The sequence below is a fragment of the Brachyhypopomus gauderio genome, unplaced genomic scaffold (genome assembly GCF_052324685.1).
Source record: "Brachyhypopomus gauderio isolate BG-103 unplaced genomic scaffold, BGAUD_0.2 sc80, whole genome shotgun sequence".
NCBI lineage: Eukaryota > Metazoa > Chordata > Actinopteri > Gymnotiformes > Hypopomidae > Brachyhypopomus > Brachyhypopomus gauderio.
This window is the reverse complement of record NW_027506901.1, coordinates 938,977-960,659: the sequence shown is the minus strand read 5'-3', so window position 1 is coordinate 960,659 and position 21,683 is coordinate 938,977. Positions and strand designations below refer to the sequence as shown.

The window sequence follows — 21,683 nt, the reverse complement described above, 5'->3', positions numbered from 1 at the left end:
CACGCACACATGTAAGCACACACACACACACACACACACACACACACACACACACACACACACACACACACAGGGCTTGCTTGCCCCAGGGGACGCTCAGACCTCATAATCAAACTGCCTAAAGAGGGGTACAGGCCAGACGGTGTGTTTAGTCTCTCTGAGTATGTGTGTGTGTGTACACACAATGAACTTGCGTCAGCAGCTGCTCTGAGTCCCAGGTGTGTGTGTGTATATGTGTGTGTGAGTGTGTGTGTATTAGTGTGTTGTATGTATGTTTGTGTGTGTGTTTCCATTCTGCATTTATGTGGAAAATATATAAACTGCAAATAAACACCAATACAGCAAAACCAAAAACTCTCAGACTCTCATACAGTTGGAAGGGGAAAAAACGTCCCCAGAGTGAAACAAAATGATCCAGTATGTGTGTGTATACTGCATTAAGCAAACTGTTGGCACAACTGCCTCTGATACATCATACACAGGTCCACACTTCTATTCAGTATGACTCATTCTATTGTCTAAGGAGACATCTGCTTAATTCTACACACCTGTTAGCAACACCTGAACTCTAAAAGCTTTGGAAATTAAATTGAATTCTGTGGAACATTTGAAAAGGTTCTGAACATTCTGTACAGCAGCTGAGGAACCTCAATGCAAAGAAACAGAAGGAGGAGCTTTCTGCAGGGGGGCGGGGCTAAATGTGTGACGCTACCATCCTCCAGAGTGACAGATGTAAGATGAAAGACAGAAGGAGAGAAGCAGTAGGTTGAGAAGAAAGCAGAGGTCAGGAGGTCACAAGCGCAACAGAGGGGAGGAAGGAGAGGTCAGGAGGTCACCAGAGCAACACATGAGAGGGGGAGGAGAGGGGTAATCAATAATCTTCTACCCTGCCCTCCTAATTCTGAATCTGTCTGTTTTTTCCCCCCTTTGCCATTTCCTTCCGTCTGTAGCTCCTAATTCTGACTCAGCCTTTTGTCCTATTTGGTGATTATTTGGTCAATCTGAACATACGAACACCACGACAACAGCATTCGTGTGTGCACATGCACAGTGAAGGTGGTTGAACACCTGAAGCTGACCCCTGACCTCTGATCCTGCAGCCCATATGGCCCAAACACCTGACATAAGGATTTATAGAAAAATCTGACAATGTATCCTATATATAAATAAATTGAAACCAATAAGCATATTTTACTGGCACTTCTAAAGTCCTTGTATCATAATTTGGCTATGACATTTGTGTATTGTGCACCATCTTTATCATTACCTGGTGCTGGTGTTTTCATGACAGCTCATTTACTGTAATTTTATATGCATATGGTGCAGGTAATTTAATATTTCAGAATCAGGCGGTCTTTTCAGACACTACAAAATTCATGATTTACCAAATACCCACGTACTTACCAACCTTATTGTTGTTGTTATTATTTGTAATAATAGTATTACCTTCAGGAGGTGGGTGAGCTTCTAGTCTAGTCGTTTATAGATCAACACTGAAGGAGAGAAGTGCTTGCAGTCCAGAGGGAGCAGCACCTGTTCTGGTTTTGTAGGTATCACAGTTTGAACCCTAATGTGGGTGACAACAGTAACCCAGTGAGGACTGTGTGACTTGAGTAGTCATGGTCTTGTGGCTGGAGGGCTATGACTGAAGTGGGCTAGGGCTGCCCACCACTCTGAGTTCAGTGGCTTGATACTTCACACACTTCAGCACATGAGGAATCTAACAATGAATCACTCACAGTATGTTTCAACCACAATACAGCTCATAATCACAGTACATTTGATAATCAGGTTTCATTTCATGTGCATGAGGACACCTGCACAACGAATCATTTGCCTTTACGTACACCAGCGCAGACAGCAGTGACCCTCTGTTTAAGACTGCGTACGACCCTATTTTAAGACAGCGTAAACGAATATATTATAAACCAGTGATCACTCAGACACAATGCAGATCTTAGAGACCTCTAACCCTTAACCAGACAACAAAACAACCAGCTGTCTTCACACACACGCACACAAGCTCCCACAGGCATAGTTCTACATCAGGATACACACACACACTAAACTAAACCTCAGTGGGATTGCCCATTCCTCTTATTAGTTTTAACCCATCTGCCTTCACATGCTCTCCATCAGACACACACACCCCATACTGTATATAAATATTTCTCACACACACACCTCCCATATATGAAGAATTAACTACAAGCACTGTCACTTCACTTTGTCTCTCTAACCCTTTGTGCTGTGGGATGTTCCTCAAAAACATCTAGCTGAGATGTTGAGGGATATGGTATGGTATCTGCTAACAATACCATGAAACTAACATTTCTACTCAACATTTCTCTTCAGATATGTTTCTTGGATTCTTTGAGGAAGTCCCTCTTAACAAAAGTCTAGAATCAAGTCCTGCAAAAACCTGAATATTGTTCAATTATGTTCTCACTTGAAAATCACTGTAGAATATTCTTTCAGAAATGGGAACAGTTAACAGTATGCTGTCAAAGCTTCCAACTGTATATCTTAAGAACTCTAAATCCCCCTAGTGGACATGTGGGTCAGACACTAAACAAAACTCACAGCCCAAGAATAAGGTGATACTTAAGGCCAGGAGATTATCAAAGAATTTATTTTACACATTTAATAATCCTATAGTCTTACTGTACATGGAAGCACACGCACAATAAAATACCAAAGCTAATAAAAACTTTTCCATGAGACCACACAAAAAAACAAACTTCATTTAAAGAACTTGTGAATGTATGAATAAAGTAAAAATCCATCAGTAGATAAACCACCAGATTAAGGATACAGACAGTAACCTACATTTCAGAGATGATATACAGGCCAGGAACCAGTTTACTGTGTTTTCCAGAACATTCATAGAGCCCTGTGAATTAACATATGCATTATAAAGCATCATAACTCCCCAGGTAATGACAGGCAGTATCCAGCTTCGTGCAGTACACACACACACACACACACACACACACACACAGAGCCACGAAGTCAACCCACCTGAACAGACTTCCTTACACACACATACACACCTCTTTTATCTGTGCAAAGTTGGGGAAATGTATTTTTGTCAATAAATGATCAATGACATGAAAAAATGTGAGATTAAGCATTTACCAAATAAACAATATTAGCTGTAAACAGAAAGTCGTGTGACCAATCAGCTGCTTCCTCTGCAATGAGGTTGTAGTGAGCAGCTTCAGAGTGGGTGTGGCTATAAGGAGAGGGGAGGGGTTTAAAAGTCTGGTTAGTCTTGCGCCAACAACAATGTTAATTCCAACAAGCTTTTGTTTTCCATTTTCTATGTTGTGTATGTTTGCATGTACCAGACCATTAACTGTTGGTGTAACTCTAGATGTGATTTTCTTCCCATGATACTTTTGATAAACTGAGTCCCGTCAGGATGACATATGACTGCATGACACTGATTCTGGGACATCAGGCTAACCTGGATCTCAGTTCCACTCCAGCTCATCATTGTGGGTGCAGAATGAAAGGGCATGTTACCAAGGACACAGCAAGCTGATCTCATGATATAAACAAACACCTGTTCAGGTGAGGTGTGTGCAGTCTGTGTATGTGGTCCAGGCGGAGCAAACAGGCTCAAGAACGCATTTAAATGTAGTTGACGATGTTTACCGCACTGATGTCTGTCGTCAAGTCACAGTGCATGCCATATCAGACTGACTGTTACAGAATCTGATCAGAAACGTATCAGACAGAATCAGCCACCAGCCCGCTTCCACACACACTTCCGTTCTCCAACTGATCCAGATTATCTCAGAGGAAGTCTCAGAGCAAGGCTGTCCTAGCAGGTGCCTGCCTGGCGTCCAGCGTGGAGGCGTGTCCTAAAGCAGCGGTGGCTTGCCATTGGCTCTCTCGTGCAGCAGCGTCAGTGCTCCGGTGGCGAAGTCCCGCAGAACCTGCACGGTTTCGCGCTGCAAGTGCAGAGACTCGCGCACGAACTCCTGCTGTGTCTCGGCCAGCTGCTGCGCGGACTCGGCCAACAGCTCCAGGGAGCGCGATACCGTGGCCAGCAGGGCGTTTGTGGCATGCTGCTCTTGCACACTGAGGCTAGCACTCTGCGCTAGCTGCTCTCGTGTGCCATCAGACTCAGCATCTGTGGGGGGAGGAGTCAGCTGCATGTGGGTGTGGTTAACGGAGGAGGCAGCATGCTTTACGGCATTACTGGTAAGGGTGACGTTGTCTTCTGAGTAAGAGTTGTTTACAGACGACAGGGATGAGGGAGGATAGATGTCATGGCGATCGTCATCCGAGTCCGGCAAACGAGAGTCAGCATCTAAAAAAACACACAGCAGTTAAAGTTACTGTACCCACAACAAGGGGGGAGTTATAGTTCCAGTCCTACAGTTAAGACACGTGAAAACTGAACTTCTAATAGCAGCTATACAAAACCTAGAGTTGCAATGCTCTAGTCGTTGGTATGGTACATTCTCAAACTAAATTATACAACTTATTACATACACAAACACACATATTACAAATTGTATACAACACAAACGTCTCAGTCTGTAAATTACTGTTCTGGAATTAAACAAGAAGCTATCACAGTAAGCATTTCTCTCCTGTCAATAACCACTGTTCAGATTAAAGCAGGCTATTAAGTAGTAGCACTCCCTCCAACATTACCCTAATGCAATTACCCTAACTACTAATTACCATTAGCAGATTTAAAGGTCTATGTTAAAAAATGCCATAGAATGGACATCTGTATTTAACTTAATTTAATAAGTAAATGTATTTAACTTGATAAGTAATTCTGAACTAACCATGAACCTCAAACTGTTCTCACTTCCAACAGAAGCAAAACAGGGTACTTAAAATTGACCAATTCCAAAAACCCTAGAGCCTTACGTAGCAGTGTTGACTAATTAATATTTAGACCTCCAAATTTGCATACACTATCCCAGGAAATACTTCCACGAACCTGCACAACCGAAACTCAACAGTTCTGCAGACTTTATGAACAAAAACACTGACATGACGGGTGGCAGTCAAATGTGATAACAACGTGAAAACAGTCAGGTTAGTGTAAGCAGGTTACACCAACAGCCAGGCTAAAACTGCTTAAATCTTTAAAAATAAATCTATAACATAAGATGCATCTGTCCATCTATTTGTCAGGTGATTTTTTTTATTACAGCTAATCAATACGTCATCACTTATAAGTTTGGTTGCTTAGAAAAATCCATTCTATAGCTAGCAAACTTGAGCTTCCTAACTAAAGCCTTGTTTATACTTTCGCGAGTGACCGTAGCGCTCGACTCCGCCCACCGCACACGAACCTCCACGAACGGTGGAGGCGTTTATACTGTCCGCGTCACATTGTTCTCCGAAATGATATGTGGTAGTATAAAGAAACACCTCTCAAACAGGGGAATGAACATTTACCTGATGAATTTTAATGTTGCTTTGTGTTTGTGTGTTTCAGGTTTGAAAAGTGCTGGAATTTAGGCTAAGTACTTTAAAATGCTTGAAATTGTAACTACTTCGTTTCACAACAAATAGCTATCTGACTGAACAGTTCTCTTGTATCACGTTAACAAATTCCAGGACAAAACATGAGAGAACGTGAAGACGTTAAGATTGGGCATTTTGAAAATAAACCACCATTAAATAATGTGATTAAAAGCGAATTATTTCGAGTATATGTATAAATATTTAACTTAATTAAGTTTAACATGTTGGGAAATACTGAAATGGACCTTGAACGTAACGTACAAGTCCTTGAATTCCACCTTATAAGGTGTATGAACCCTGCAAACATGACTTTGTTCATTGCGCTGAGGCGCGGCGCGCGAAGTTACAAAATTCGAGAGGTGCACGACCTCGTGAATCAACAGCACGCGAGGCCCTCACGCACGGGCGGAGCCAAACCAATTACGTCATTTTCGCCGCGCGGACCCTCGCACCGTGTCAAGTATAAACCAGGCTTAATGCTAGCATGTCTACCACTGAACACGTAAAAATCTGATATCTAGTCAATCTGATTAGATCGGTTTTGTTTCAAAACAAACATCCTATGCAGGCTCAAACAACTTTGTGTGTTAATGTTAAGATCAAGTAGCTAGCTACTACAGATAACATTAGCTACTAGCAAAGTCTCATTTGCAGTTAATTTTTTTATTTTCCTGTCATTCAAAAATGTAGTTTGTTTTATCTTATAAGTCTACAATTCAAGATGTGTATAAGATATATATGTGTTTAATATTAGATATATATAAGATGTATATTTGACAATTTTGCTAACTAGGTTAACTAGCTAGTTTGGCTGATGAGATAGCGTGCTAATGGTAGCTTCTTCACCACAGAATGGCAAGTGATTGTCACTTAAGAAAACATCTAGGTTTTCAATCTGTTAAAATCAGTTTTGATAACTGAAGTACCTTCCAATGCAGGCTCAAACATATATATTTGTTTGCTTAAACACAAAGTTTTTTTATTTCTTTGTGTTGATAACTAGCTAGTTGAGCAACCTTAGCTACTAGCTAGCAAATTCCAAGCAACGGATATGGCTGGCTATCTATCTAGCTTATTAAGCCTGGCTTATTTACGCAACATTCATTTTATTTTCCTGCCTGTGACTCATTGAAGGAAATGGCTTGTCTTACTGTGAAAATCCACAACATGAAATCTTTATGGATTCCTTTTCAGGTGCATTTCAAATTTATATTTAACCAACATGACATTACTTGGAAGCTGACTAGTTTAGTTGCTTAGAAATACAATTTAGGCCCATAGCTACCACCAAGGTGGTAATGACTAGAACTGAAATATTCTCTCATGCATGCTCAAACATGTATGGTTGGATGCCGAAATGCTTCCACAACTCTGAGCTAGCTACCTAGTTTTGACTTGTTGAGTACATGTGAGCTATTGGTACTCCATCGGAGTACCATCATTCATCATCGGAGGACAGTGGTTACTTCACCTGCAATATTATTGAGGTCATAATGAACCCCAAAAGCACCTACAGCAGCCTCTGTAACAGACGGTGCTGGCCTCGCCTCCATGCCCAGGCCAGGGGAGCTGTGAACTGAGCCTATGCCCAAAAATCCACCATCGTCGTCGTCATCTCCTGCTCCATCCTGGTCGTCACTCCGACTACGGCAGCGAGTGGCATTCACTGCTTCCCATGGCTTCCTGTCTAGCTCCAAGATGGATTCCACGATACATTCCGTTGGCGACAGTTCAGGCTGGGATAGTGAGGAATGCGGAACAACATTTCCGCAATGCAGCGCCGCTATTTTGCGCTTAGTGTCACATTTTAGGTCAGACCATTTCTTTATGACCTCTGTGACCTCACGGTCGCACTCGCCGATTTCATTAACGCGATCAGTTATCTCTGCCCATTTCCTCCTCTTTAACTCTGTCGGGACTCCCGAGTTGAATTTACCTAAACACATAAATAGAAACAATTGATATTTTACCTTTTGCACCATATTTGTTAGTGCAAGTCCAAATACTATTGATAAATCTGAACACATCGGTTTTGGCAAACTTGTTTTGACATGATAACACACCCACATATAGGGTTAGACACTCACCCACAACAATGTGTCGGTTCTTCCGGACCTCGTCAAGTAGAATATGGACCTCGCTGAATGTGAAATTGGCCTTCCGTTTTTTGTAACGAACCGTGCTGTCCTGGCTGAGATACAACGAAGATGTCGACGACATTGTTCTCCTGCTTGGGAGTTGTGTTGTCCCACTGAGTCGGTTTGCTAACCTTAGTTCCCTGTGTGGATGTGATGTGCGAGTTATCACATCACTGTACACTTCCCAACATATGAGGTTATAGCAAACATGTGGAACTGTCTGGTGAGCCTTAAGAACTGAAACACTGGGTTAAGGGTTTAGTGTCAGTGCACACAGGATGTACATATTAAATACTTTACTGCACCTCTCCTTAGCTGACCCTTAAATAACACAAACAGATATGTATCCAAAAGTAAAGCTAGTTAACTAGAAATAATAAATGAATAAAAATCATGATTTAATGATTAGCACATATTTTATACATATGGATCCCATTTAACTCATGAAAGTACTCTAGCAGTTTTAATACCGCAGCACAGACAGTTGCAAATAAAACCATAATAATATTAATGTTAAGAAAAACTCAACTTTACACTCGTAACTATATTATGGGTTTAGGCCCGTAAAATTAAATCATCTTTCAATTGAAGGTGTGAAACAAAACACACCAGAGATCAAATGTGATAGAAAAGTTTAAAATTAGTTCAGAAAAATTCCATTACTACAGACAATCTAAAAGAATATAGCAAGAACTATATCTAGATGAACCAGGGTTTGGGACTTAAATTCATTTAGAAATCATTTCTACTGCGGGTGTGATTAATCACGGTTAGAGTAAACCTAAGGTTAGGGTAAATCTAAGGTTAGGGTAAATCTAAGGTAAGGTTACATTTAAGGTTAGGGTAAATGTAAAGTTATGGTAAATGTAAAGTTAGGGTAAATATAGGGTAAGGGTAAAGTTAGGGTAAATGTAAAGTTATGGTAAATGTAAAGTTAGGGTAAATATAGGGTTAGGGTAAATGTAAAGTTAGGGTAAATCAGTTCTAATGCGGGGTAATTTATCACGCCGCCCTCACTGTGAACCAGCGCCATCGTGCTTAGCCTGAAATAAGATGGGCAGCTAGAAAATATATCAAAATATGTCTGCTTAGCTAATTATCCCCCACCAGAACATATACGCGTTAGCTATATATTTTCATTTGATCCGAATCGGCGGTTTAAACTCAAAATGCGGCTGCTCGGATACAAGAGCAGTCTCAACAATAGCTAAGCTGTCCAGCTAACAGCTACTCACCACACACAAACCTGCCGTATGCGCTGATTACAAAGCACACGACACACCGTGGTTAGTTCACCTACATGACACTTGAACACTTAATAACTAATACAGAAATGATGCGTTTCAATTTACCTCAAAAAGCGGGATATAAAATAAATATTTGTCGTTATGTCCAGAAAGCCAGAAACTTCGTAGGAAACAGGCAGTCCTGCGCAAACTCAGTAGAGCTCAGACTAGCGCTGCACTTACCCAGGCCCACCACACCAGGAGGTGTGGCGCTGTTGTCCCAAAAGACACTGAACAAGCTTAGATAACAGCTGGCTCGGAAAGTTTGGCCGTGTTTGAAATAGCCTACTACATACTGGATACTGCATACTGGACTCAGTATATACTGGATACTGCATACTGGTCCTCGTAGTAGTATGCAGTAGTTTCCAGTAGGCGACAAAAGCAAAGCATACTACGGGGTCATGTGAACGTAGCAATGCATGATGGGATGCAATACACCATGAAGATAGCTCTGTTCGCGTACTGGAATATTTTGCGGAAGTAGTATGTCATCCGGGGATGTTTCGTGTACTGGAAAAATTATTTTTATTTGCATACTGCATACTGGATACTTATTTGGGGCCCAAGAAGTATGCCAGTAGTATGTAGTAGGCTATTTCGAACACAGCCTTTGACAAATGTGTCATCATTAAAACTGCTTAATTTATCCCGCTGTATGCAAGAGGCGTATCACCACTTAAATCTATATTTCTAAATTGTAGTCTATAAATAAAACATACATGACATTCCTGCTTACATGTGTCAATATTTATTTTTTCCCCATAAGAAACACACAGACAAATAATGACACACAAGGTCTTTAATGAATATAAAATATGACACTGAACTCAATTAATCAGTTCTTCCTTTAGTATACATTTGGCGCCATCTATTGACTGCATGCAGTAATTGCACTTTCTGTATCAAAGTAATGTTGCATATTAAGCTTAAGCTATGTCTACATAAACCACAGTTCTGGCCCATAATAACTGACTAGGCACTTTTTAACTAAAGTAAGCCTGGCCCTATTCTTTGTTTAAATTGTGTGTGGCATGTTTAAAGGGTTGTGGGTTATAGTGAATATGTGGTGGTGACAGGCAATTTGGCTTCTCTGTGGTGTGGAGTTAACAGACTAGCAGGCTTCTCCGTCGTTGGCAGAGTTAACAGGACGGACATCAAGATTTGATGTTCCAGACGAGAGGCTCAGGAGTACATGGTCAACTGCAGCCACTGCAACAATTACACAAAGAACACCAGTTACACAAGACAACAGCCACACGCCAACATAACATCCACTACCACAACAGGAGTTCAGGACTGGGCTAGCAGTTTCTGACTGGTTGGAATGAACGTCCGTACACAATGTTGCCCCCTGGTGGACAGATCTGAAAACTACTCCAACAAAACAATGCAGTGAAAAAGTGGGTGAAATGTCAACCATTTGTTAAAAGTCGTCAACAGTCTCAACTCTATGTTGAAATGTGCTGGGACATCAGTATTGTCCTGAACCCCTGTAGTCCTGATTAAACCACCCAACACTTATTCTCATGTGACATACAGATAACGTGTGAAATTAGCAGGTCTGCACACAGGGTCCAGCAGAAACAGTGAGCAGGTACAGCTGCAGTGCTCAGATACCTCTTTGATGTTCAACTTGATGGTGCCGTTGTTGTCCGTATCCAGAGTCTTGAAGGCACCTGAGGAAAAATTAGCTAGAAATTATTTCAGTGGAACTGCAAAATATCTCCTCACCTCTCCCACTTTCAAGTTGTGAAAGATCTACATTAAAATCATTTAAATGATCATACTAACTAATAAAATGAACTGCCTGGTTTGCTGACAGCTACCTTGGGACTGACTCTGCTGCGAATTTCATAAAGAAATTCAATTTAAAAGTATTGTCTGTATTTTCAATCATAGCATTTCATATCTATTTAAAGACTGTATTCATTATGGATTACATATGTGAAATATACAACAGCTTGTAATTCTATGAGCAGATGTTCTGAATGGCCCATATGTTCACGCTGCTACACCCTCTGGCTGCATTATTCTCCAAGTCTGTAGTCATTTAACCCAAGTGCTTACAACAGAACTGTAGCGCACACACTTTTTGCAGTATTTTTTTGGCAACCCACATAGTTGAATGGCATAAAATACATTATACTGAGGGGCAGGTGTGTCTGACCAGTATGATACACTTCAAACAGCGTTGATCTGTGAGCACTACACCTCTAACAGCGTTGATCTGTGAGCACTACACCTCTAACAGCGTTGATCTGTGAGCACTACACCTCTAACAGTGTTGATCTGTGAGCACTACACCTCTAACAGCGTTGATCTGTGAGCACTACACGTCTAACAGTGTTGATCTGTGAGCACTACACGTTTTAACAGCTAATGAAGGCAGAAGGAAGAGGAACTCACGGCACATGGCATCCAGGCGCACGAGGCAGCCAATGTAATTATCAAAGTCCATGTTCCCGTTCTCATCACTATACCTGCGGATGATGAGCTGGAAGAGCTGATCATTCAGGGGAAACCCTGCACACACACGCACGCACGCACACGCACACACACACACAGCTTTTCACACCCCTTATAAATATTTCTAAAAGCATCTCAACACTGATGTAGAAAGTGTTTAACATTTTCCTGAATGTAACTGTAAAAGCTTGGTGCAGTTTATAGGTTGTGATTTAATTGAACTTGAACACAAGACTGAGATAACTGTCCCCTCATGTGACCATCTGACAGCCATCAGTACCCCGGACCCTGAGAGTTCTCCTGCACCACCGGGCTCATGGGATTCCTCTTACCCGCAGCTCGGAAGGCACTGGGTAGTTCCTCAGCTCCAATCACTCCAGAGTGATCTGCATCAAACTGCTTATAGACCCCCTTTTATAACACACACAAACACACACACCCTCAGTGTCTCCAAGAATGTGAAATTAATCTGTGTTTCAGAAACATTAGTTACAGTAAATCACATATTCTAGCTGAAAACCCACCTGCCATTTCTTAATATTGTTCCACAGGTGTTTGAACTCATCAAAGCCCAGTTTCCCTGTGCTGTCTCCCTTTACAACTGCATTAAGGACCAACACAACAGGAGTAACACCAACATCGGTAATTAACATCAGGGTACTGACGGTCTAAGGAAATACAGACCATAGTGATTTCCATGTGATTCTAAAACCAAGACGGCACGGTCGTATGTTGCTCTTGGTTTAACCTGCAGGGGGCGTGTTGCCCCACCCCCATACCACCAAATAAACATGTACTGGTGCTACAAACATCCAAGATGTGCTTGTGTGTCTGACTGATAAGAGGATACATCCATGACTGCTACCATGCTCCTGCAGGACTCGATAGTGAAGCCATCCGTCTTCAGGTCAGCATCTATGAAGACGTATGTAATTATATATATATATATATATATATATATATATATATATATATATATATATATATATATATATATATATATATATATAAACACACACACACACACATCTCAATAAATTAGAACATCAAAAAGTTAATTTATTTTAGTAGTTCAATACAAAAAGTGAAATGTATATATTAGCCAATGAAAACCCTTTGAGAATATTATAAGACCAACTGAAAAAAAAACTTCACTCCATACTTGGTCAGGGCTCCTTTTACACACACACACACACACACACACACAAAGATATGTTTGCCATGCTTGCTCAGAGGAGAATACCAACGTTTGGAGATGATTCTGTTTAGGATGTTCATCAGTTCATTGGGACTCACTTCCATGTCCTACAACACACACACACACGCGCACACACACACACACACACACACACACACGTGATTACAGGATTATGTTGGAATGTGACTACGTGATTTGGTATGTGGGTGTGTGATTACGTGTGTGTGTGTGTGTGTGTGTGTGTGTGTGAGAGAGAGAGAGACTCACATCACCAGCAATCTGCTGGAACACCTTACGGAACTGCCGCTCCTCATCATTCTCATTTGCCACGGCGTACGAATACGGCCTGCGTGGGGGAGGCTACACACACACACACACACACACACACACACACACACACAATCATCCCAATATTCACAGTTAAGATTTAATTACACATGCTCCAGTAAAACTCATATTAGACTAGTGTATTAAAGTTTTACATCTTTCTTTTGTACCACCCTGCCCCACCCCCAGTGATCACTTGTGTGTGTGTGTGTGCGCGCGCGTGTGTGTGTGTGTGCGCGTGTTCTCACTTCACAGATGGGTAAATGCGGAGGACAAATTTCCCATTGGCGTGTGAATCACAATTGGTGATATTGGCAACTTAATGAAGGTTTAGGGCTAGGAAGGTTTAGGTTTAGGGTTAGGAAGTTTTGCTTAGTCCAGTGTGTATGGAGGTGAAGATACTGCTCAAAATAAGTCACAAAATAGGAGCTACAAAAACAAACTATGGGATTCCAACAAAAGTTTATATCAGATTTATTTCAGCCTTTCAGAAGCATAAATGTAGTCCTATGATGAGGGGCTCTGCTTCACGCTGACGTCTGGGATGATAAAAGAAGAAACACTACAATGTTTGCGCTTCTTCATGACAACTGACTTTACACTTTTGAAATGCCAAAATAAATCAAAATCAAACATGTTTTGCAAGTCCTAAACCATCTAACCACATCTCTAAAGTTGTTTACACATGGCATCTTAACAGCTAATGCACTATAACCCAGCTGAAAGCGGCTCTCCATCACAAGGGAAACCTGGACAGAGCCATTCTGACAACAAAATGGCTATAAAACACTTTCACCATCTTGCTCTTTCAATCCGATCACTCACACAATCAGATACACACTGATTTAATGCTGAAAATGTTAATGTTATAAGGCATCATGTGTATAAACACATCTGACTCTGAAGGTCAAAAGTCAAATCCTTATCAGTGGGGGAAGCACTCTGCTGTGTGTGTGTGTGTGTGTTTTTTAAGTGAAGAACTTACTACTACTGCAGAGGCATCAGTAATGGAACTCTGGTCTAGCATGCACAGAAATCGACTATTTAGCTGATCTACTTGCACTGAGCAAGAACACAGTACCGAGTTCCAGATCTTCACAGCAATGTTCCCTCAACACAACTCTGTACACAATTAGTTCAATTTCTGTTCAGCAGAACAATATTCTGCCCTACGCTATAAAAAGACAAATGAAAGTGAACCCGGCCTAATTATTGCAATTAATGTAATATGTCAGCCTCTAAGCCCTCTATAGACTAAACACAGACGTCCAGATTCAAATACGACATCACACACAATGTATGTCACTCACAGGGTCTGTCGGCAAAAACTGGCCAGGGTTGAGGTTGCTGTGGAAACAGGAGACAGCAACAATGTTTCAATATTAACATCAGACATATGGTACATGCATGACATCACAAGGTTTAGGGTTTAGGGTCAAGGTTAGCCGAATTGTGTTGTCCTTTTGGCTTAGTTGTGGCTCACAATCAGCAATCCCTGCACCACTGTGGTGGAGTATTTGCCCTAAATTACATTGAAAACCATTATTTAATAATTATTTTGCAAATAGTAAATGTCTGAAGATAAAATCCTTACCAAATGAGTCAAATTGCTCGACTACTTACCCGGCAACATCGACAATTCCTTTTATCAGATTAGTCAAAAACATCGTTGGCAGGAGTGACACAGGTCAGTCTACAAGCACAAAAGCAAAGAAAACTTGGACTGCCACCTTTCAAACTAACAAAAATCAAACAAACCCAACTTCAGAATAAAGGTATTCAGAAGAATTATCAATGAACATTTTCTTAATCACAATGACATTGGTGTCAATTGTCAACGTTCAACGTGTTTCTCACACAACAGAGGAAAAAACGTCAGTTTGTGTAATTTAAGACCTAAATTCCTATTCAAAACTTTGTGGTTAACATTCCTATTTGACGACTATATTGCCAATGAATCAGAAGCATTTTAAACAAGCCTCAAGGATTTTATTTAGCAAACTCAACAAAAAAAGTTAATCCCAACAAAAGATCTGCTCTAATATCATGGAATACGAGTGTTGTTGTTGACTGAAGACACCACGCCCAGCGTTAAACCCAACACCACGCCCAGCGTTAAACCCAACACCACGCCCAGCGTTAAACCCAACACCACGCCCAGCGTTAAACTAACCACACTAACATTAATCCCAACACCTCACCCAGCACTAAACCCAACACCACGCCCAGCGTTAAACCCAACACCACGCCCAGCGTTAAACCCAACACCACACCAACATTAATCCCAACACCACGCCCAGCGTTAAACTAACCACACCAACATTAATCCCAACACCACGCCCAGCGTTAAACCCAACACCACGCCCAGCGTTAAACTAACCACACTAACATTAATCCCAACACCACACCCAGCACTAAACCCAACACCACGCCCAGCGTTAAACCCTACACCACGCCCAGCGTTAAACTAACCACACCAACATTAATCCCAACACCACACCCAGCGTTAAACCCAACACCACGCCCAGCGTTAAACTAACCACACCAACATTAATCCCAACACCACACCCAGCGTTAAACCCAACACCACGCCCAGCGTTAAACTAACCACACCAACATTAATCCAAACACCACGCCCAGCGTTAAACCCAACACCACGCCCAGCGTTAAACTAACCACACTAACATTAATCCCAACACCACACCCAGCACTAAACCCAACACCACGCCCAGCGTTAAACCCTACACCACGCCCAGCGTTAAACTAACCACACCAACATTAATCCCAACACCACACCCAGCGTTAAACCCAACACCACGCACAGCGTTAAACTAACCACACCAACATTAATCCCAACACCACACCCAGCGTTAAACCCAACACCACGCCCAGCGTTAAACTAACCACACCAACATTAATCCAAACACCACACCCAGCACTAAACCCAACACCACGCCCAGCGTTAAACCCAACACCAGGAAGCCAGAACTACAGCTAACAGTCACACATTTCACAGATTCCTCTAATGCGGTTTAATGTTTGGAGGATGTTTTAGTTTACTGGGAAGGCCAAAAACAACACGCAAAACTCCGCTAGCCTCGCTAACATATATCAGGATTATCTGGAGGGATCATTTTAACCTCAAAATAAGAGGATTCCCCAACATCTGAAGAGTAAATGCCCTCGCTAACCGGAGAAATCATCAAACCCGTCCGTAGGTCCAGACATGTTTTTGAGATTATGTCCGTAGATATGTCCTGTGTTCCCCAGCATAACCGAGCTAGTTTAGCACAGAACTATAAACGTTGTTCTCACCATTTACACAAATACACCCGCCGTGAGTGAACTGGTCCGTTAATCCCGTTATTTACCACCGGAACTAACCGAATTAATCCAGATCTACATATTAAAGACGTTCACAGCTCTGCTTAGCCATGCTAGCGGACTGCGTGGTCTGCTGGTGTTGAACTGGTACCAGTACCGGACACACATCTAAACCCCCAGTTTTACACCCAAGAGCAGCGTACGTACGTCAGTTAGATAGATAGTTAGTAAGTTATCCACTAAACACTACACAACTCACCACGGAACCAGTCGGAGTGCTGCGTGCGGAGGCCTCGCCCTGCTGGGTCTGTCCTGCTGGGTCTGTCCGGCTGGGTGGAGCTGCCCACCGCCTCCGCCCTTAAAGCGGCTACACAACGGGCTTCAGTGCGCAAACCGCGCTAAAGATAATTACTACAACCAAATAAAGACACAACGCCAACTGGCTAAAGTTATTGTAAGCATTTTTATTATTTATTAGTCCGCATCTGAGTCTGCAGTCTCGTGCTTCAACATCTGAATAGATTGTAAGTGTAAGTTAATGAAGCGACAGCTTGAGTTCAGGTGTGTAAAGGTTCACAGCACATCAGCAGAGTAAAATAACATGTATCCCTTGTCCAGGAAGGCCAGAGTCCTGGCGTCCTTGTCCTGTGGCTGTGTGCCCAGCCATTAGCAGACTACTAGCTGGCTTAGCCACACCCACACAGTCCATATGTCTTTAGGCTCCACCCACACAGTCTGTATGTCTTTAGGCTCCACCCACACAGTCCGTATGTCTTTAGGCTCCACCCACACAGTTCATATGTCTTTAGGCTCCACCCACACTGTTCATATGTCTTTAGGCTCCACCCACACAGTCCATATGTCTTTAGGCTCCACCCACACAGTCCATATGTCTTTAGGCTCCACCCACACAGTCTCTCTGTCTTTAGGCTGCCAGGTGCTGAGGTCTGTGTCTATTGCCCACTGTGCTGGTCAGTGACACGAGCGAGTCACTTCCTGTCCAGCAGCAGGTTGGTACGACACACCTTTGGCACATGGCGGATGGTGAGGGAGACTCTGGTCGTCCGGGGCAACACCTCGCCTACACGCCCTCCCGCCAATGACAGGTTCACCACACGCTCTGTCAGCGTGTCCATGGCAACGCCACGAATGCCATGCAGGTAGTGCTCATACATCTCACCCTGCACAACCAAGAGACTCCGTCGCCGCAGCAACAGTGACAGCATGTAGCGTCTCTCTTCAGTCTGAGGTACTCCAGTCTGGGGGGGGGTAAATAATGTTAACAGAGTAATATATTTAACCCACCCATTCAGATTTGACTCAACAGGCCCCTCAAGAATATCACCCTCACAATGCAACACACTACACCCTCTCAAAACCATTACTCATGATACTCAAATATTCAAACAATACTCCACAAAAAATGAATACCTAATAATTTAAATTAAATGTCATGTATTTACAAATACCAATATTCTAAATCATTGAACAAAACACATTCAAGAAACAATGGAATTCCAGAAAAGAACAGATATGCAGTCAGTGCAAGATAACCAGAAAAACAGAACACCACTTCCTCACCTACACACACACACACACACACACACACACACACACACACACCAGACTCCTTACACTCAGTACACACACACACACCTCACACCAGACTCCTTACACTCAGTACATACACACACCAGACTCCTTACACTCAGTACACACACACACACACACACACACACCAGACTCCTTACACTCAGTACACACACACCAGACTCCTTACATGCAGTACAAACACACCAGACTCCTTACATGCAGTACAAACACACCAGACTCCTTACACTCAGTACACACACACCAGACTCCTTACATGCAGTACAAACACATGCTTGACACAAGGCTTACTACACACATAAAAAAACATTCAATCCATCTTTGGAAGAGCAAATGGTAAGGAATCAATTCACATTGCATCTGTGTTGAGGAGAGGTCTTTGAATGTGTTAAAATGTATTTACACCGCCACACCCTTGCAGAACATAATCGGACTGTATCTTAACTTGAACTACATGTTAAATTTAACTGAATCTTAAACTAGCTCCATGTAAATATATTTATGTAATTGTGCATGCACAATCAGATCAAAATAGTTTCTTTTTCAATTTCTTGAAGGATTCTATTGTGCTGTTACAGGAGAGGGTGACCAGAGCAATAAGCAGTTCTGTGTTGGGTTGGTTGGACTCTACCTGAGTTTGATCAACAGGTCTGTAGAAGTCAAGCAAACAGGAGGATCCGAGGCTGATGGTGGTGACCGTGGGGTGATACAGTGGGCCATCCTCATGAGGCTGGAGCCACAGCACAGAAAGACAGGTGGATAAAACACACACATGTACTGAAGAAACCAGTACTGAAGAAACTAGCATGAATGAAGCTCCCACTGCCAGTACCGGGAGTTCACTCATTTCTCCTTCCCCGTACCATAATGCCCTCTTCTGGCCTGTATTCATTCACCAGCACATGATTGGCAGTTTTTCCAGCAAAAGCACCAAGAGCAGACACTTTCTCTGTGTATGTTAGCAGCCAATCAGGAAGCTTTTCAGCTATCATTCCTTTTGGTTGGGGCAGCCCACCTGAGAACAGATCAAAAATGTCTTACTATGCGAGAAAAAAAACAAAAACCAACACATACATTGCCAAAATGTAATTCTGATAATATAATCCTAATAATCACTTATAATCTATAAGTGATTATAGAATCCTAATGGCACTGGGCCACAGGACAGCAGTTTGGCACAGACTCACTCATTCATTTTATGCATGATATGTCTAATATTATCTAGACTGTGCAACTGTGTGTGCAGAGCAAGGTCTCCCCTGATGTGTGCTGCTGTGACATCATAGAGGTATTCCAGAAAGCGGCTTTATCCAGCTGTTAACTCCAGTTCTTGGAAACTCGGGGTGTTCCATTCCAAAACTAATTTTATCAGATTATGAAGAATGATTATACTTTTTTCACTAATGTACCACTTCAGCCTACAGTTCAGGTTTACAGTTTGTTAAACCCGCTTTATGGAATACCACATGGAGCTGGAAACATCAGCAATATACCAGCATCAATATTAGTGTGAGGTGAAAAAACCCTCACTGGATGCACTAATATCCAACTACACAAACAGGCAGATTCAGTTTCAATTCGACATGACACACAAACCAGTCTGAATGTGAGGAGACTGACCCCAGTTCTGCAGCTTCCTTCCAGACAGCTGGGTCCATTTGGGTTTGGGTGCTCGGTACACCTGACAACAACAGCATTACCATATTTAATGTGCACAGGTAGAGTGGACGTGGACTGGCCTTGTACAGAGCCGTGTGCGGTACCTGCTGGAGAAGATGCTCCTCCTCTTCATGTGTGATGAACTCCGGGACGTAGAACACAGTCGGGGGCGCCTGTCCCACCACAACACAATTATTTCAGATATCACAACAAGTCTCCACCGATTCATCGTCGACACATTTTCAAAAACAATAGTAGAGCAGCTAATCCAGTAGCAAGCTAGCAAAAACATTACTGTTGGTGCAGACAGAAGACCACTCACGTCCTTCACAATGTACTCTTGCAGTTCTTCAGAAATCTTGCACGAGTTTGCCATCGTGAATATAAACGGCCCGTAATCACCAGCTGAACTAGGTATTAATGTAAATAGGTATTAATGTAAAAGTTATTAGTGTAAAGAGGTATTAATGTAAAGAGATATTCTTGTAACTAGGTATTAGTGTAAATAGGTATTAATGTAAAAGTTATTAGTGTAAAGAGGTATTAATGTAAAGTTATTAGTGTAAAGAGGTATTAATGTAAAGAGAAATTCTTGTAACTATGTATTAGTGTAAATAGGTATTAATGTAAAAGTTATTAGTGTAAAGAGGTATTAATGTAAAGAGATATTCTTGTAACTAGGTATTAGTGTAAATAGGTATTAATGTAAAGTTATTAGTGTAAAGAGGTATTAATGTAAAGAGATATTCTTGTAACTATGTATTAGTGTAAATATGTATTAATGTAACGTTATTAGTGTAAAGAGGTATTAATGTAAAGAGATATTCTTGTAACTAGGTATTAGTGTAAATAGGTATTAATGTAAAGTTATTAGTGTAAAGAGGTTTTCATGTAACTAACAGTTACCATGAGCACCGATAAGTTAGCTAGTTAACCAGTTTGCATAACTAGTTAGCTAACTAGATAGCAAGTTCAATAAGATTAGCTAACTAACGAAACGGACGTCAAATAAACTTTATATACAAATTATAAACAACCTTAAAATAGCACCCAAAATAATGTACGGTGAATAATTTCTAAGGTATTACCCAAAGCTTCGGTACTTTTATTTCATCAAATCTGGAACACAAACTGCGGGCATGTTGGTTTGCTGGTGTCCGTGCCCACAGCGCCCCTACAGGTCTGGAGACGCTACAGCGCCCCTACAGGTCTGGAAACGCTACAGCGCCCCTAAAGGTCTGGAGACGCTACAGCGCCCCTACAGGTCTGGAGACGCTACAGCGTCCCTACAGGTCTGGAGACGCTACAGCGTCCCTACAGGTCTGGAGACGCTACAGCGTCCCTACAGGTCTGGAGACGCTACAAATAAATATTTATTACAGCGGAGATTGTTATTTGTGGTGTACTTAATTGCTTTAGTAGCAGGCATGATCCGAAAAAATCTAAAATAAATATGAAGATGAAGGTGTAATCTTAGAGGAATATTCCCCTGAGCTTCTCGTTTTGCTGTTTTATTCCTCATCGCCCAATATCAGCCCGAAGCGCTAGAGCTATGGTTTCCATGGCAACCGCAGTCTGAGAACCGCACGTTAAATCCGTTACGCTGAACTGTCATTAATAGTTATTGATCAGCGCCGATAGCAGCCGCAGTATTAATAGTTATTGATCAGCGCCGATAGCAGCCGCAGTATTAATAGTTATTGATCAGTAAAGCCTTCCACCTGAACGTGTTTGCAGTCATTTACCAAACAAGTAAACACATGAATACTGGGAACACTGACTGCACTGTGCCACAGCTGTTCACTTTGTGTACAACACATTACCAATACTTATCAAATACTTATCAAATACTTAACAAATACTTAACAAATACACATAAAGGTCATTCAGTAGCCGTGAATAGCTAGTTACATCTTTTTTGTACACACAATTGAGCTACTAGGACTTTTCCGAAACACAAACGCCCAGTTTAAGCATTAGCTTACAATAAAGTAGGTTTAGGGTTGAGTTGGGTTGGGTTGGGTTAGGTATGGGGTTAGGTTAGGGTTGGGTTAGGTATGAGGTTAGGTTAGGGTTGGGTTAGGGTTAGTACTGACGATGGTAGGGTTAGGGTTAGTGTTGGGTTAGGTTAGGTTAGTGTTGGGTTGGGTTAGGGTTAGTACTGACGAT

At 41.9% G+C, this 21,683-nt stretch overlaps 3 protein-coding genes across 6 annotated transcripts; all 3 read right to left on the bottom strand.

The window, feature by feature from the left end:
- Positions 1-2,616: 2,616 nt before the first annotated feature.
- Positions 2,617-9,141, bottom strand: LOC143492638 (uncharacterized). Of its 2 annotated transcripts, none has more exons than XM_076991027.1 (4): positions 8,993-9,141; positions 7,590-7,780; positions 6,974-7,438; positions 2,617-4,321 (listed from the first exon to the last, which is right to left on the bottom strand). In XM_076991027.1, the coding sequence occupies exons 2-4, from the start codon at positions 7,720-7,722 to the stop codon at positions 3,870-3,872; spliced, it is 1,050 nt and encodes a 349-aa protein (XP_076847142.1). In that variant the 5' UTR covers positions 7,723-7,780; positions 8,993-9,141; the 3' UTR covers positions 2,617-3,869. The 2 variants fall into 2 exon arrangements, with proteins under 2 accessions (XP_076847142.1, XP_076847143.1); XM_076991028.1 differs by lacking the exon at positions 8,993-9,141 and adding an exon at positions 8,876-8,971.
- A 572-nt stretch (positions 9,142-9,713) lies between these two features.
- Positions 9,714-16,642, bottom strand: capns1a (calpain, small subunit 1 a). Of its 2 annotated transcripts, none has more exons than XM_076991003.1 (11): positions 16,504-16,642; positions 14,544-14,613; positions 14,231-14,267; positions 12,861-12,953; positions 12,643-12,700; positions 12,246-12,310; positions 11,920-11,988; positions 11,728-11,806; positions 11,336-11,452; positions 10,547-10,605; positions 9,714-10,138 (listed from the first exon to the last, which is right to left on the bottom strand). In XM_076991003.1, the coding sequence occupies exons 2-11, from the start codon at positions 14,585-14,587 to the stop codon at positions 10,112-10,114; spliced, it is 648 nt and encodes a 215-aa protein (XP_076847118.1). In that variant the 5' UTR covers positions 14,588-14,613; positions 16,504-16,642; the 3' UTR covers positions 9,714-10,111. The 2 variants fall into 2 exon arrangements, with proteins under 2 accessions (XP_076847118.1, XP_076847119.1); XM_076991004.1 differs by lacking the exon at positions 16,504-16,642 and adding an exon at positions 16,236-16,388.
- Positions 16,643-16,688: 46 nt separating this feature from the next.
- alkbh6 (alkB homolog 6) lies at positions 16,689-20,755 on the bottom strand. Of its 2 annotated transcripts, none has more exons than XM_076991001.1 (7): positions 20,603-20,755; positions 19,837-19,924; positions 19,619-19,687; positions 19,476-19,536; positions 18,719-18,870; positions 18,487-18,585; positions 16,689-17,503 (listed from the first exon to the last, which is right to left on the bottom strand). In XM_076991001.1, exons 2-7 carry the CDS (start codon positions 19,888-19,890, stop codon positions 17,234-17,236), a joined length of 705 nt encoding a protein of 234 aa, XP_076847116.1. In that variant the 5' UTR covers positions 19,891-19,924; positions 20,603-20,755; the 3' UTR covers positions 16,689-17,233. The 2 variants fall into 2 exon arrangements, with proteins under 2 accessions (XP_076847116.1, XP_076847117.1); XM_076991002.1 differs by having other exon boundaries at positions 19,837-19,919; positions 20,603-20,694.
- Between the last annotated feature and the right edge of the window lie 928 nt (positions 20,756-21,683).

What these genes read in the sequence shown, in the direction of transcription:
- capns1a (XM_076991003.1), bottom strand. Translation starts at nt 14,587, where the DNA reads ATGTTTTTGACTAATCTGATAAAAGGAATTGTCGATGTTGCCGG. An exon ending in GGAATTGTCGATGTTGCCGG is followed by an intron (nt 14,268 to 14,543) that starts GTAAGTAGTCGA and finishes CTGTTTCCACAG; the next exon opens with CAACCTCAACCCTGGCCAGT. An exon ending in TCAAGTTGAACATCAAAGAG is followed by an intron (nt 10,139 to 10,546) that starts GTATCTGAGCAC and finishes TAATTGTTGCAG; the next exon opens with TGGCTGCAGTTGACCATGTA.
- LOC143492638 (XM_076991027.1), bottom strand. Translation starts at nt 7,722, where the DNA reads ATGTCGTCGACATCTTCGTTGTATCTCAGCCAGGACAGCACGGTTCGT. An exon ending in GAACCGACACATTGTTGTGG is followed by an intron (nt 7,439 to 7,589) that starts GTGAGTGTCTAA and finishes TTATGTGTTTAG; the next exon opens with GTAAATTCAACTCGGGAGTC. An exon ending in TGACCTCAATAATATTGCAG is followed by an intron (nt 4,322 to 6,973) that starts GTGAAGTAACCA and finishes GTGTTTTTTTAG; the next exon opens with ATGCTGACTCTCGTTTGCCG.
- alkbh6 (XM_076991001.1), bottom strand. Translation starts at nt 19,890, where the DNA reads ATGGCAAACTCGTGCAAGATTTCTGAAGAACTGCAAGAGTACATTGTG. An exon ending in AAGAGTACATTGTGAAGGAC is followed by an intron (nt 19,688 to 19,836) that starts GTGAGTGGTCTT and finishes GTGGTGGGACAG; the next exon opens with GCGCCCCCGACTGTGTTCTA. An exon ending in AGGAGCATCTTCTCCAGCAG is followed by an intron (nt 19,537 to 19,618) that starts GTACCGCACACG and finishes TGTTGTTGTCAG; the next exon opens with GTGTACCGAGCACCCAAACC.